Source organism: Elaeis guineensis, chromosome 8 (genome assembly GCF_000442705.2).
Source record: "Elaeis guineensis isolate ETL-2024a chromosome 8, EG11, whole genome shotgun sequence".
Classification (NCBI taxonomy): domain Eukaryota; kingdom Viridiplantae; phylum Streptophyta; class Magnoliopsida; order Arecales; family Arecaceae; genus Elaeis; species Elaeis guineensis.
In genome coordinates this window covers 12,968,816-12,985,487 of record NC_026000.2, presented here as the reverse complement: position 1 = coordinate 12,985,487, position 16,672 = coordinate 12,968,816, and the positions used below count along the sequence as shown (strand labels likewise).

Here is a 16,672-nt window from a genome sequence, read left to right as displayed (position 1 = left end):
ATCTAATCTATTTATATATATATATATATATAATTAGTATTTATTATTTAAATATTTTTATTTATTTTTATGTGGGAGCATGGATTTTTTTATATTAGTGGCTGGTTTGTATTTACGGCTAGAAACTAATTAAGTGGGCTCCTATAAGTAGTAAATTGGTCAGTGCTTTTTTTTGAATGATAGTACCCGGGCACAAATGGGGAAAACATGTCCCATCCCATTAATGCTTCTCTTTTTTCACTTATTAGTGGCTTCCGTTTATGCCATGTTAGGTGTGGCCCTTCCTGTATTGATGGGGGATTGAACGGCTCCGGAGATGATCAAATTTGTCTCCCAATGTCATGGATTGAAGCATTATCAATCTCTATCTTCTTCTTCTTCCTCCTCCTCCTCCTCCTCTTCCTCCTCCTCCTCTTCTTCTTTTTACATACGAATGACCACATTATTAACATAAAAATAATTTAAAAAATCAGCATATAAAAATTTTCACAAAGCCCATGAGATATTTCTCTTTATGTATATAGAGAGACTATACTTGATTCGAATGGATCTGAAAATAAATTTAATTATTTTTGAAGCCTTTCGATTTAGTATCAATCTTGAAGCAATGGCTCCAATCAATAGGTTAGCGAGAGTAACTAAGGGAAAAAAAAAAAAAAAAGAAGAAGAAGGCATCAGGATGCATTACATGTGAGGGTTTTTTTTTTTTAAATGTGGTGCTACTGAAATAGTGGAAGGATGAGATTACATGATGCTTATTTTTTTCATACAAACTAGCCACTTCATTAATTACTAAAAATTATTTTATTAATTTTTATAAATAAATATAAACTAAGTTTGGATAAACAGAATTTGCATTCCTATGCAGAAATAAATAAAAATATATAAGAATAAATATTAACCCCCAAGAATAAATATAAATTCTCAAATAAATATCTAATCTTTATCGATAAATAAAAATACTATAAAAAAATATTAACTCGGCCCGCTTTGCCCTACCTTTAATGATGTCAGGATGTATTTATGATAAATAGCAAGAATGGAGGATAAACATAAAATTCAGGTGTATTAAATACAAATCTTACAAGAGTACACATAAAGGAGCCATAAATAAATAAAAATATACAAGATTTTTGCTACTCCCCTGTGCTCTCCTTCAAAAATAAACAGAAATATCCAAAGAACAAACATTAATCCATCATCAATGAACATAAATATTCTATGATAAATATCTAGTTTGTAGTGATAAACAGAAATATTTCATGAATATCAAAAAAATGGATCCTAATAATTAATAAAGTATATTTTTTAAAAAAAATTAAAACTTTTATCCTCGAAACGTAGCACCGCTGTAATGGAGTGCAAGAGAGAGTGTACGAATGGCTAATCGATTCTCTCTTTTTTCCTTAGCATTAACCATCATCCTCATTACTTTAGAATTGGTGCGAGATGGTATGGGTCGCATAGCCCATATCTCTTTCTATATATACAAACACACGTATTATATGTATGTATTTGCACGGATATATATGATTCAAATCCAAACCAGTTTATTGGATTTGTTTTCCGTACCAGATCTTACAATGCATTTAACCGACGGCAGTAGAGCAAAGTGAAGGAAAAATAAACAAAAGTCGCATAAAGCTAGAGGAACAAAGAACAGGAGAACCGGTGAAACGTAACAGTCGAAGACAAAAATTAAATCCCAGATGTAGAAAAGTGGATTGTCGATGCTTGGTGGGTTACCGGCTCCAGACATTTTTACTGCAATCTCGAGTTTGACAATCGAAGTCGAATTCGGATTATTGCTGGTTCTTAGTGATCCATATCTTTGTGTGAGAATCTGAGGACTTACTACAGTTCACACTTCTTTCTAAACCGTTTTTGTGAATTTTAATTAATTAATTAATGATCAACCACAAAAAATTTCAGGCATCAAATTCCCTGGTGGTCAGAAGCATTAGAACTTCTGGACTTGATAAGAAGACGGTGCGCTGCTGGTAACAAAATATGTTTCAATAAATTAAGATCGGAAAAAGGATACAAAAAGGGCAAAAAAAAAAGGAAAAAAAGAAAGAGAAAGAAAGAGGTAAATTATCTAAACATAGGCCTCCGCCCACCTCCTCCTAGGAGGTGGCGGAGGTGCGGTTCTTGCAGAACCCTCCGCCACCGGCGTCGCGGCCACGATGGATGACGAAGTGAGCCAGATTCCCGGCGGAGCCCACCATGTTCTCCTGGCAGAGAAATTCCTCGCTGCACACCTTCTCCACCTCCCTGTCGTGATCGTGGACCATCACATCCGTCGTCCCCTCTCCGCCGACGGACCTCGCCAGCACCGCCGCCGTGAAGATGGCCGCGGCCCTCCCCGGCGCGTCCGGGTGGTAGCCCGGGGGCCCGTCGACGAAGACGACGTCCCAGGCGAGGCGGAAGAGATGGTTGGGGAGGTCGGAGAGCGCGAGGGGGCAATCGGAGAATAGGAGGTCCTGGACGGGGCGGCAGCGCCCGCGGGGGCTCGCCTCCTCGGGGCGGACGGCGGCGAGAAGGGGGTGGAGGTCGGAGACGCGGGTGGGGAAGGCGGTGGCATAGACCTCGAGGCCCGGGAGGCCGGGGCGCTGGTCCTCGAAGCGGGAGGCGCGGAGGTCGCTGTGGTCGACGAAGACGGTGTGGCCACCGTGGTTGAGGGCGAGCCATAGGGGGGACTCGTGGCCGAGGCCGAAGACGAGGAGGTTGCAGGGCGCGCGGCTGCGGAGGACGGCGGCGGCGGCGCGGACGTCCGTGTCGGCCATGCGGCCGGGGGTGGAGGAGGAGGTAGCGTAGAAGAGGAGCGCGTCGAAGATGGGGGCCGGGAGGGAAGGATGACGGGAGGCGGCGGCGGCCGGGGCGGAGGTGGAGGAGGAGAGATTTGGAGGTGGGATGGTGGTGGTGGTGGTGGAGGAGAAGGGGTGGAGGGAGAGGAGGGACGCGAAGGTGAAGAAAGAAAGAAGAGCGGACGCGAGGCAGAGGCGGTTACGGGCTCCCAACAGAGAGAGTGTCGGCTTGTGGGGTGAGGATTGAAGGAAGAAAAGCTTGGTGTTGTTGGTATTCTTCTTCATATCTCTGTGTCAACAGAGGGAGAAAGATAGAGGACGAGAAAATATGTATGATGCTCTCCATTTCCGCTTTTATAAGGAGGAAGAACAAGTGATGCGAATGATATTTACAATGATAGCGTCAAGAGTGTGAATACGTGGAATATGATGCAATCATGATGTATGATGTCCTGTAATTCTATTCGCAAACCATGTTTAGTAATGTACCAAAATAATAATAATAATAATAATAACGTTTAACAAGAGCAGGAGTAATGCTTAATGCACCCACTTTTCAGTGCACTCCAAGGTGCAACCTCTCAATGAGGCCGCGTAGGGTGGGTGGCGCATGGGTGAGATTTTAGGGTCCCTCCCAAAAAAAGGGTAAAGGTTGCGTGTATATGTTCTTTATGCATCCACTTATCAGTAATCAAAACTAGCAGCCTCGCATACAATTCAAATCCAGTTTAATGATTGGTCTATTGGGCTCGTTTGGTATTACGGTATTGCTGTAATATGTATATTTTTATTTATCTATAAATAAGTAAAATATGTTGGAGATAGCATGGGTATATATATAACTTTTGCCCAGACATGCTTTTATTTTTATTATAAAAAAAATAATGGATGTTTATTGTGCATGATTGGAGTCTACTTCAACTTTGTCCGGGGTTTCTTCAAAAAAGTTTAAGACAGAAAGCAGAGACAATAACAAGCAGGCGCTTTTTTAACTTGAATAAAATCAATCAAAGAGCAGCATTTTAATTTGCAATTAGAGTGATTATGATTTTTTTGAATTTTTAATTAGATTGGCAATGGAGCACTACCTAATAAATTATTCGGATTTAGTAGTTGGAAAGTAAACACCAGATTCCAATCATGTTCTCCTCTCTCACGGAACGGTGCAAAACCACTAGCTATGGTCTAGTTTGCTTTTCTATGTATGATAGTGGTTTAATAGAAGGACATTCATAGAGACATATGGGAAAGATAAGCAGAAATAGTTTTGGATCTTTCGAGTGACCTATACCTTTGGAAAATTAGGACGAAATTATCACTAACAGAACTTTCATAGTTGATGAATAGTTGGTAGGACTCGGACTACCCTGAGATTTTCCCGTAGAAGATAAATCAACCGTTAGTGATTGACAATGACAGGATCAATAAAAGCTTCCATCAATTGCGAGTTTAGGCATTGGCGGACCTGCTCAAAGTTGAATAGGGTGAGATTAGTTGGGGTTTGGTATTGGGTGATACTTGATGGAATCTCACTGTGAGAACTGGGACCAGGTTAGGTTTGGAGAAAGAAGGCCATATGGCCAATGGCTATCTTTTGCTTGCTTGCATGGTTTAGTGTCATGTGTCTTATCCTTGTGAATTTATCTTATCTGCTCATATGCAGCGTTAATTGAATAACTTCAATCAAATTCACACTCTAAATAGTTGGATGATGTGATCTTTACCAAGTAAGAATGATGGCATACATAGAGGTTGCATGGGAATGAAATTCTATGCATGCATTCACGAGCAGTGGACAAATAAATATGTAGACAAATCTAGAATGAAAGAAAGTATGTAATATAAAGAAATCATACTGTAGAGATTGTGAGTGATGTTGATATTATTTTTATCTTCATGTGAGCCTTATAACTAATATTCAATAAAGAGTTGTGCTTTTGATCACCACCTGGACCAGCAATAATTGTGTTTCTCACAACAAACACCCTATTCCTGTATATTGGCTGCCCCCAACCATTGAAGTGGTCAAAACCAATTTCGGTGGATCGGTTACTGACGATTAAACAGCTGCAGGTTTTGTCTTGAAATTGTATGGTGAAATTGATCTATGATGTTTGCAGCAAGTTGCCTCACTTCTCAATTCCGAAGACTGAACAAATGTCTCGGAAGGTCTCCGAGCAGCCATTGAAATCCTTTAGGTGCTAGAGAATTTGGATGGAAGAAACCAAGATTTCTCCTTGGTAATTAGCTTGATTAAAAGAAACCATGATATTTCTGAAGCCAATCCAATGCTGCTCGACATATGGAACATGAGAAGGTCTAGCATCTATTTCAATGCCTCCCATATTCTCAGAGTAGGAGTCAGCCAGCCAATTGGCTGGCCAAAATGTTAAACATGGTGGTGACGCAGATTAACAGGACCACCACAGCCTACCTTCCTCTGTTTTTCTTCCTTTAATCATAAAACTGAAAAAATAAAGATTGTACTTAATTTGCTGCAGGCGTGTTGACAATATCCTCACGCTTCCCTTATATTATGAAGGGTTCACCTGCATTTTTTATAAAAAAAATCTAAAACCACGTACAAGAGGGCAATGGTGACATGCGGCATGCACCCAATCATATAAATCTCTAGAAAATAGTAAAAAATAGTAAACTATGGGATGCTCTTTTTTTTTTTTTTTTTTTAGGGGGGGGTACACGTAAATTTTGCGATATTGACCAAGTATTTTACTGATAAAATTTTTATAACATGCATTCATTATACGCGTATTGTAACGACCATGAAAATGAAGTGTAACCGTCATGACAATGGTAATTATCTGACCATCCCAAAGTTTACCTAACATGAATATGATATATTTTTTCTTTAAAGTATGACCGGTTGGTCATAAAAAGTAATAACACTTTGTTTGCAACTAGTGTAGTTAAGATCAGGAAAAATCACTATTTTTCTACTATCATCCCTAATATTTAATTATAAACACAAATAATTGTTGCATCACTGGCCATTTCATTTATAGCATCTGCTGCATTACAGATTATTAATTTTAAAATTTAATTGTCCATTATAATCTACATTCAATATGGTCCATCATAACAGCTAGGTATGACTGCATTTTAAAACCAGGTTGTTTTAGAGCCATGCTTCACTCCTAAACCACAGCAAGCTTTAGGACACTGTCCTCATTGATGCTTGTCTCATAAGTCCGGCAGGGGAAACTAAAGGACTTACACAAACTGAATGACAATAACGTACTTAGGCGATCAAAAGATTAGAAAATGCTCAGTTCCCTTCCCCCTTTATTATAGACTGGTGACTCTGTTTACATATTATAAGCACCAACATAATAACTCGTCACATTATATAGGAGATGTGGTAACCTGTCCGCTATTTTTGTATCAATTAAAGGAGCCAAGAAAACGAATACCAGGATATACGTATGGAATTGGAGTTGGTAAAGCCGACACGATTTAAGACCATTTCACGTCCTCTGAGTTGACATAGCTGAAGTTGACCCAGTAGTAACAGGTTTAACATCGTCTGGTTTACTTGACGTGGTCATATTTTACAACTTTGGCTAGTTCTATGCTCTATGATCACCAGCACAAAATGACGTATGAGTGATGTTAAAAATATATATTTGCAGTTTATATAATGATCAGCAACAGTAAAGAAGCACCGTTGCATCATTCATTTCAATAAAATTCATACACTTGGCTTACCAGTTATTCATCATGTATATATATATATAAATATACATAGCTGATAAATATAAATCAGGAAACATGTTTCTTTTATTCTGAATTCCATGCACAAACGATTTTCTCCTGTATTTTTTAGTCTGTGTCGAGAAATAAGATGCTTTTTTTTTCTACCAGAAAAATAAGATGTTTTTCCTAGAGAACCAAGGATTAAAGTAACTTTAGACAGGGCATGCTTCTATAGTCAAATCGATCATGGAAGAAATTATGATCGGACATGCTTCTGAAATATCCATTAAAATATGAGTAGTCACGCTTGCTTACATGTGTATATTAAAATACTAAGAAAAAAGCAACAGATAAACCCTAAGGATATTTGAATAGTTTAGATAAATATCACATAATCGTTCTTTTTTTTTTTATGAATGTGCCAAACGATGACGGTCCGAACATAATTCCTTTCGTGATCAATCCGGTTATAAAAATTTTATCTAAAATAAGCTATCTTAGAAATAACAAAATTCAATTAAAAAAAAAAAAAAAGCAGTGCAACAGTCTGATAGCTCACCGAGCAAATGATTCATTTATCAGAAGAGAACCCAAGTCGAAGACTTTGGAAGAGAAAAAATTTTTGCTATTCTGTTGACATCTCCAAAGAGAACTTAATGACGTGTCGCCTCTAAAGCATGACAATTAACATGCCTGCGTATAGAAGGATGCATGGTTAGCAGTCCTGCTTGCAGGTTCAATAGCATTGAATTTAATCACCTGTTGTTGAACTTTCTCGACATGTTATGGTCTTGAATTCGCACTTCACACTCGCGAGATTTAGCACCATTTAGAATTAGTCTTTTACCAATTGTGTGATCATACCACTTCCATTGCATTCTTGCAGATGATAACACCATTGTTTTTTTTACTAATGTATGGCTCCCATCCAGGATTACAGCCATCTATCTGGTAGTCCTTCCTTTTGAACCAAATTGAATTTTTATCTCTCGGATCAGTCATGTACATATCATAGCCTGGTGGAGTCATAGCCATCCATTTCCTCTATGTGATGTCACATGAATCAAATATGTAGATAGCTGGAAACAATTAATTTTGATATTCCAACCAACAAGCCATTGTTGTCTAAGACTCAATCGGTACATAACTGTTATCCTTTATCCTTATCTCCAGATATTCTCAACCCAACGAAAGATTCCAATAATCCAGATCCAGCTAATGCTTCCAGTACACTCAATTAACACTTTAAACCCAAACCCTATATTTATTTCTTGGATAAATTTAATTAACATGCCATAAACCCAAGCCCAATTAACAGTGTCCAACCAACCATGCCAAATGACAGTTAACCCAGAAAGACACAGACAAGACATATCCCATTCTAATAGCCCAAGCAACATAACTTATTGAACATTCACCAAGGAACCTCATAAATATCAATCTTGGCAGCAGCCAACCAAATACATTCACAACCTTCGAGGATTAAGTAAAACTCTAAAAATTGTAGGTGAAATTGCCACATAGTATGGATAGTGAATGAGATCATTTCACATAGTTGCACAGCAGTGGCAGCAACCATTTTAAGAACTGAATGAGTTCATTACTCGCATCGGCAATTCCAGCAGACTTAGTTTGATAGAAACAGGTCCATGTTCGTCTGAGAGATTAAACAAACACCCAGCTTTAGAAGTCAAGAGGAGGATCTCTAACAACCCATGCAGTGCTGATCAATCTGCAAAGCAGCGCCTTGGAATTGCGGCCAAACACCAATCAAGGCTTTGGAGAACTACCACTTGGCTATGGAACTGCTTACTAGCCCATCAATGACTTTCCTGCTCCACAAGAGCTTCTATATGAGATTGGTGCCTCCTCAAAACAAGTGGTTATCGCTTTATTGGGAAAATTTTAATTAACATAATTTTGATAAAGCTTATAAATGATTTCTTCGTAACTTGGAATCAAATTGAGAAGTTGCTTAAATGTTGTACTCACCTTGACAGCCATGAGCAATTCTATTTCAGTGAGGCAGTAAACTGCCTCCAGGCTCTGTTACACTTGCTGCAAGAGTTTGGACAAGACCATGGATCAAGAAATCTTCCTTAGTGTCACAACTTTATTAGCTGGAGAACCAGCCAACATATACAACTACTGCTGTTTTATACAGCGTACACATGCAAGCATGCTAGAAAGCTTTCAGCAGAAAACAGAAGTTTCGAACAGTCTACTGCACTTTTGAATCGTGATCTATCCGCTAATAGTGCCATGTGCATCATACATTCTGGAATATGGGACCAGGCAATTCGGCAAATAACACCCGATCATTGTTTATATGATTATGGTGCTGCTGCTGCTAAGGACAATGATGATACATGGAGACAGATAACAGCAGAAATGCAAGAAAGTCATGTTGCTCAGATCAGACCTGGCCACACCAGTATGCCAGATGTTCCTTCTTGCGTAGATTACTGACAAGGCCCCCGCACCGCAAACAAACAAAACTGCTCCCATCTGCAAAGGCATCCAACATAATCTGCTTCCTTCCACTCATTGCAAGTATGGATGTGTCATTACCATCAATCAGAATGGAAGGAACAGCTGCACAAGGAGATGGTAGGTCAGATCTTAGAGGTTGTGCTTCAGCTATAGCACATTCTGCAAACAAGGAGGCCAGGTCATCCACAGCAGCATTAGCCTGCATTTTGCTCTTGTAGAGCTCACGGGCACAGTTCAGAGTTCGGAAGACAGCTTGTTCTCCACCTTTAGATCTCATGGCTGCCATTATCTGTTTCCCGCTTTTCCAGTCAGAATTTGACAGGAATCCTTATGACTAGGCAGTTAAATTAGGAGATATAAAGCATTCATAATTAAACACAAGGAAACTGCCCAACAAATTACATCATCCTATCCACTTGTAAGAAGTAAATATTCTTTCTGTCTCCAATGAAAATCTTCACTCATGTTTTTGAAGGGATCAATTCAACAGCCATTAACTTCTGTTATCTTTTCTTGGATGTCTATTTTAACAAGCTGGCCTAAAATAGAGCTTATTTTTGCCTAACTTTCTGAATACCCTTTTTTTTTTTTGGTTGGGGGGGTGGGGGGTGCTGTTGTTGAAATTTCTTAGTTAGAATTTGGCGCTCTTAAACTCATTCATATGGCATCCCACCTATGTTCTCTCCAAATTACTAGCCCCTCTTTTAAGATATTGCCTGACACCCCCTCAATTCCTTGAACTTTTGCCAATTGTAATCTCATTCACTTATAAAAATCTTCCCTCTTTCAGCCCAACCCAATTTTCTACCATTACTCCTAAGATCTCTTCAAGCCCCATTTCACATGTCTCTCTCTAATATATGAAAGGCATCCAGCTTGTCTCACACACTATTCTTTCAGTATATACACAATTTACTCCCAACAATCATGATTGATGGGATCACAACCGTCCATCTAATACTCCTTTCTTTCAAGTAAATCGTGTAAAAAGTATTACTTCAGAGACATTGTATTATCTTTCGAATATATACATGAAAAAGGAAAAGATAAATTCAGCACTAACTCATAACTCCTGGCAATACAACCCCCCCCCCCTCCCCCCTCTCTCTCTCTCTCTCTGTCTCGGAAGAAGAAAAAAGAAAAAAAAGAACTATGCCTAAAGGTACAAATTTGAGTTTTAAATTCTCATCATTCTCAAATCTTTTGTCACATTGCAAGGATTTAGAGGGAACTGTTGCATGCACCCTATCACTTTTATATAGCATGATGTCATGATGTATTGGATATTTTATTGTTTATTACATTATATGATGTCATATAGTTAGGGAAAAATTATTGCTAGTCAAGTATGCCTTCAAGTAAAAAGAAGAGGGAATTATGATGGCTTTAGCGATACTTAATGCATTGATACTTGTATAAAATTCCCTTAAATCGTCTAATCTGCAAGCAATAGTATGAAAAACTATGAGATATGAGAAAATACATAATTAGGTTGCACAATATAAAGCTAGTTAATTCTTTTCTTATCAGATAAGCAACAATTAATGTTTTTATGCTTCATACTGTTGGCCCTCCAGATGACAAATCTATGGCCCTGCTACACCATCTTCTAGTACATTTGTTTTGTTTGATGTACCCAATAGCCTGCATTCCGTAGGCACCACCACTGAGGTAGGAGAAGAAACTTTATCATAATACAATGGGCCACCACAATAACCTCCTTTCTAACAGGGAGCATCCTTGATTTATGTGTCACTCCTTCACAGAGACCTAATACATGCATAGCATCCATTTCTATAGAAAAACTTTACTAAAGTAGATTTCCAGAGCGTGGTTACATAACAGTGGGATCATATTAAAGTCCATTCTTCAGTTTTACAAGGTGTATGGTGATCACAAAACACCTCATTCGTTGATAATAAAATGAACTAGACCCAACAAGGACAGAAGATGAAAATTCACAAATACCAGAAAAGGAATTCAAGGATTCAATTATAAAGATTTGAGCTTCTTTTTTTCCCCCAAAAAATAACAATTGTTTAAAATATTGAACTAAACAACCGTTATCCACAATACTTCTAGCAAAATAGCCTTCCTGCATCTGCCTACCAATATTTTCTTCCTTTCACATCTGGTTAAATGCCTAAAGGCCCCTATTATCCTTGAGGCCACACAGATGGGGCAATGAGGGCATCAAGGCTGCTCCAAGTGCTAGCAGAAGGGATGGGGATAGAGCCCTTGCAATTTCACGTGACCAAAGAAGGGTCATGTCCATTTCAGTAGCTTTTGGTATTTGATTGTTACCATTTGGCCAACTTTCTGTGTCTCTCTTTCCACCTTTTCTCGTCACCCTTGTTCCTGACCAGCAACCCCCATCCTTTTGCAATTATCTACCTCTCCATCAGACATGTTAGATAGATATGAGATCAGCTTTCAACTGTGAGTCCTAAAAATCAAGCCAGTGAGATGGTTTGAAAATGCTGAAATAACAGTGATTGGATTGTCGGAACTAGTTTTATCTAAGATTTGAACCCTTTATTCAATTGAATTAGACATTATTTTCTCTACCACTATACTGGTATTTCAAAAATAGCAAGCTCCTTGACCTTAGCTGACAAATTATTGGTGCAAGTTCTTGTCAGATCATGATTTATGTGGATAGGCAGCAACCAAAGTTCGGAATTTGCATTAATCATAGTAACAAGAAGCTATGTTAACCCAGATCCTTTGGTTTATGCCCAAAGGACCTACACCTAAAACTTAGAAATGGATATGGACCTCTCTCTTGGGTATGGGTTTATCAGAAAATTTTTAAAATTAGAAAGACCCAACAACCCAACACATACCAACACTTGAAACTTGCATCCAAGTCCATGTACGTTGACTTCAGAGACAATCCCTTGCTGGTGGTCAAAGTTCTACCCTTATTTGTTCATACTCTTCATCCCTGACAACTTTGCTTGCTCGTCAGGAAAAACAATTGGCACCTTTGACACCCTCATCGGCCACTCCATGCACCTTTGAGGAGAACAGAACCACAAGGAGTTAGATTGAACATCTAGAAATAAAAATGATGATTGGACCTTGACATAGCAGTGGGAGGACTACTTTACTAGCTAAATTTAGGATGCAGTTATTTACTTAAATATCGTTTTAAAGGGAGATTTTGATTTCATTGAGCTTAATTAACATGTAAAGTAAAATCCAAAGGGGCTCATAACTAAAAGCATAATGGACAGATATCTTTCCAAAAGACAAACTGCAAAATCTCAATCCAACCACTTGTTCTTATATAAATGAAATCCTCCAGTACAACATACAAATCCTTTACATTATCCTACTCCAGGTCCAAGAACACGTTACTCCTTTGGTTTAAAGGAGACTAGCTGCATAATCTTATTTCAACCATATTTCCCCATATGAAATCAGATTGTGTGTCATGGGAAATTTTATAACCATTTTAGTATCGAGTTCCAGTGTTACTACATTTAAATCTTTGGTAATGAAAAATCAAGAAGTCTTCTTCATAAGGCCTAACTCTAGCTTTCTTTGTACAACAAATTCTCTCTTTCAGTATTTTACTACAGCTTCTTATTCAATATCCTAAACTCTTCCCATTTACTCAATCTTTAACATTCTTCCTCCCTCGATATATTTCCAGGTGGACAAGCCATCCAAATAACTAAATGCTGATTTTCAAGAAGATCAAATAACCAAATTATTTGTGAATAGGAGAGAAGCCCCATGTCCATAGTCCACAACATAAAATCTGACAAACTGGTCATGAAGCTCAAATATGCTCATTTAAGATCCCACCCAAGTATGCAGCCCTTAATTCTCCATTTCAAGATCCCAAACATAATATTAAAATGGTTTATATTTTCTTACCAGATCAAGAGCTAACCTAGGAAAATCCACGATAATAGAAAAGCTAATAGTGGGAATCACCAATCACATGACATTCTTCCATAACCTACCACGACACCTCTACCAAACAACCATGATCACCATCCATAAATTTAGCTCCACTTGATTCACGTTATAAACTTAACCTTTGAAGTCCTACTCGTCATCACAATATGCATCCTAAAATCCCATTGCAGTACTTTCATTCAGAGATTTTTCCTACCTTTCCTTTCACTGACCCTCCAACCAGACATACACTCCATAACAAGAACAAGAATGTATCCATTAAGAGATATTTTAGTTAATTCATCTCTTTCCCTTAGTGTACATAGTTCAAATTTCTAATTGGTTACACAAGACTGGTTGGACTAGATGAAATTCATCAAATTATTTCAGCCAAACAAACCAAATACCATAATACAACTTTTTTTTAAAAAAAAGAACTAGTCTCATGAAGATTCCAAATAAATTTTTAATAACCTTGACCGCTGTCACAAGATTGAGGAATGCCACTCGGTAACAAATTACAAGTCGACGATATATGGCTCAAAAATAAACAAAAACATCACATAAACAAAAACCCTTTTCTCTTATTTGTAACTTCAGCTATAACTCCATAAGATGACAAACCAAGTAAACCAACAGATTAAAAGATAACTAAAATTCTTCCTTTTCAAATTCTTCAAAAGAAAAAAAGGACAAAAAAAAAAAAGATTTTTCATATATACGCATGCATGCAGAGAGAGAGAGAGAGAGAGAGAGAGAGAGAGAGAGAGCTTACGGCTTGGAGAGCTATAGAGGGCTTGCCCTGGTCGATGAGCTGGCGGGCCAAGGAGAGTAGACTCCAAGCGCTTTGGTGGGCGTCGACGCGGTGGCCAGCGGCGGCAGCCAGCCCGCCACCGGCATCCTCCTCCATATCCCCACTACCGCTCGGCATGTCGGACTCCATGGCGTCCATCGTTTTTGATCGGTTTCCTTCTAGTATGGTATTCGATAAACGGCGGATGCGAAATGAGGAAGCCTACTCGCGGCTCATACCCCCTACTCTTTTCAATCGATTCGAGGGTTCCAGGACATTCTCCCCTTTTAAAACTTTTTCTTTTCGGTGAAGCCGATTAATTAAATTATTCGAGCATCTTTTTCCTTTTTATCAGAAAAACCCACGTGCCACGTGATCAACCTTCAACATTCTAGGTGCCTTCAAAAAAAAAAAAAAAAAAAAATCTCTCCACTAAATTATTATTATTATCGCCTCATGTTGGATAATGTTTAGGTATCTAAATTTCGTACAGAAGAATAAGGACATACTCTATCTTATTTTTTCAAATAGGTAAAAAAATAATAATAGATCATCTTGATGTAGTAATTTCGATCAATCTTTTTTAATTTCAAATAATCTTGATTTAATAATTTTATGATGGATCATAAAATTATTTATCTTAAATTTTTAATGAGAATCATTTAGATACAGAAATAACACTATATCAATTACATTAAAATAAAAATTGAAATATCATATTTTTAAATAAATAAAAATATGAAATAATAAAAAAAATAATTATTTTTTAAAAATTTATATTATTATTTTAAAAATAAAATTTGAAAATTCAAACATTACCCAGGAGAATAAATTGAACCGGCTGGACAATCGATATCCCAACAATCTTGCTTAAAACTCACATTTTGTTAAAAAAAAAAAAACCAACTTGTAGATTTTATTAATCTCAGTTGATCACGTGCTGTGTGAGACAAACAACCTTCAGATTTGCATATAATTGATATTTGATAAAAAAAATTACTTAATATAATGAAAGTTAAAATATTGAAATTATATTATAATCAAGATGCTAATTAACCACCTGCCAGCAATCATAATTTTCTTGCTTAACCAGAAAAACATAATTAGATATTTAGAATAATGAAGTCATATGGCTTGCACTCTACTCTTGCCTCGAAGGATTATAACAACCGTTGTTTGATTTTAAGTAAGATGTGATCAAACATCTTGTGAGCGGTGCCCTTACAAGGTATGCATGTCATCAACAAGAGTTGCCTTTCAAAGATTTAGTGCCTCTGGAATCATATAGAGAGAAGCTTAAAGCACCTCACGCACGCACATAATGTGGGCCTGGTCTGACCCGGGCTTCCTTTTAACTGGAGCCTTGGCCCAAAACCACCGTACGTTCATAAACAAACAAGACGCTTTAATAAGGCAAATAGACCATTCCACTAGCTCATTATATTTATGATATTGAAGTCTATTATTGTTGAGGCTGCTGCCTCGGAGTACAGAGCCTTCCCCTCTTACCGAAGGCATATGAGGTATTGTCCGCTCTGGAGCGGGACCCAGGCCACATGATCCGGTGAGAACCCAATCCCTCACGGTTTTGCCCCGCAAAAAGCGTCTCACGTGGACAAAAGAGAACTCGCACTCTTAAGCAGTAGATACTCTCGACTGTGGTCGATATGGGACTTTCGAGGCTCGGTCTCCCAATACCCGACTCACAACATAGCCCCCCAGTCGAGAGGATTGTATGCGTGAGTGCGGGGATGGGTTCCCCTACTTGGGGTGCCAATGTTGAGGCTACTGCCTCGGAGTATGGAGTCTTCCCCTCTTATCGAAAGCACGTGAGATATTGTCCGCTCTGGAACGGGGTCCAGACCATATGACCTGGTGAGAACCCCACATCTTATGGTTTTGCCCCACAAAAGATGTCTCACGTGGGTAAGAGAGAGCTCGCACTCTTAAGCAGTAGACACTCTCGACTGTGATCGATATGGGACTTTCGAGACTCGACCTTTCGATGTCCGATTCACAATAAGTATATATCGAATAAAGGACAAATCCAAAAAGGCCACCTATACGGTCTACAAACGACAGAACCATGACTCAAGAGAGAACAAAAAGAAAAGAAGAGAAAAGAAAAGGTATGAAATTCAAATAGTCACAGTAGTCACATACTCAATTAAGAAAGTTAGAAATATAAGCTATTCATCCTTTATCACCGAAATTCGGTAAAAAAATGTGAGTTAAGTGTGATAATATTAAATACTTATATAACATATAAGCTAACATATGAATATCACGAAAGTCAAATTTAAATATCAAAACTAGTTTCACTTTAACAAAAACAAACATAATTCAACTTATTCAAATACCATAATTTCATTTAAGCACATGAGAAACCTACATGCATGTCAAAGCTCATATACCACAGGTGTCAAGGTACTGGCTGAGTGTATCTGAATACCAACATGATCAAAATAGATTTGAATATGTAATAATATTTCTTTAGGATTTATGAAAAAATCAGAAATGTTTATCAAAGATACCGGCATTTGCCATCCGAGTTCGGGCTTAGCCCAGTCTTCAACTTTGCCTAAAGAATCCGAGCCCAATGCTGATCCAGCAAGAGACCTTCACTGCGGCCGTAATTGGGCCTGGTTCTCAAGCCCTTTTCCAGTACTCCAGGGAAGGACCTAAGGTTACAACCTAGATTATGTTGCAGTTCATGCATAGTTGTGTCAAGTTGGAAGCTATTTTTCGCTAATATTACCCTGGTTCTGGCCTCCAAGTTGACCATTTGTGCTTGATCCGTGGGCCTAGAATACATTATATAAAAGCTCGTAGAACTCCGGACAAGTTATTGGACAGGAAAAGAGATCCCAGTGGGACCACATCACCACAATGATGACCCTTAACTATGATGATTTCTCTACTTGAATCATCTCCACCTATGCAGCTTTTTCTT

The 16,672-nt window shown here is 38.2% G+C and overlaps 2 protein-coding genes and 1 long non-coding RNA gene across 3 annotated transcripts; all 3 read right to left on the bottom strand.

The window, feature by feature from the left end:
* Positions 1-1,974: 1,974 nt before the first annotated feature.
* LOC105050153 (protein IRX15-LIKE) lies at positions 1,975-3,197 on the bottom strand. Its single transcript, XM_010930062.4, has one exon. It carries the CDS (start codon positions 3,090-3,092, stop codon positions 2,127-2,129), a length of 966 nt encoding a protein of 321 aa, XP_010928364.1. The 5' UTR covers positions 3,093-3,197; the 3' UTR covers positions 1,975-2,126.
* Positions 3,198-7,900: 4,703 nt separating this feature from the next.
* LOC140851050 (uncharacterized) lies at positions 7,901-8,579 on the bottom strand. Its single transcript, XR_012133842.1, has 2 exons — positions 8,514-8,579; positions 7,901-8,353 (listed from the first exon to the last, which is right to left on the bottom strand). It is a non-coding gene; the product is annotated as an uncharacterized lncRNA (long non-coding RNA).
* A 25-nt stretch (positions 8,580-8,604) lies between these two features.
* Positions 8,605-13,996, bottom strand: LOC105050152 (uncharacterized). Its single transcript, XM_010930061.4, has 2 exons — positions 13,702-13,996; positions 8,605-9,303 (listed from the first exon to the last, which is right to left on the bottom strand). The coding sequence occupies exons 1-2, from the start codon at positions 13,876-13,878 to the stop codon at positions 8,938-8,940; spliced, it is 543 nt and encodes a 180-aa protein (XP_010928363.1). The 5' UTR covers positions 13,879-13,996; the 3' UTR covers positions 8,605-8,937.
* Between the last annotated feature and the right edge of the window lie 2,676 nt (positions 13,997-16,672).

What these genes read in the sequence shown, in the direction of transcription:
- LOC105050153 (XM_010930062.4), bottom strand. Translation starts at nt 3,092, where the DNA reads ATGAAGAAGAATACCAACAACACCAAGCTTTTCTTCCTTCAATCCTCA.
- LOC105050152 (XM_010930061.4), bottom strand. Translation starts at nt 13,878, where the DNA reads ATGGACGCCATGGAGTCCGACATGCCGAGCGGTAGTGGGGATATGGAG. An exon ending in CCTCTATAGCTCTCCAAGCC is followed by an intron (nt 9,304 to 13,701) that starts GTAAGCTCTCTC and finishes AGCGGGAAACAG; the next exon opens with ATAATGGCAGCCATGAGATC.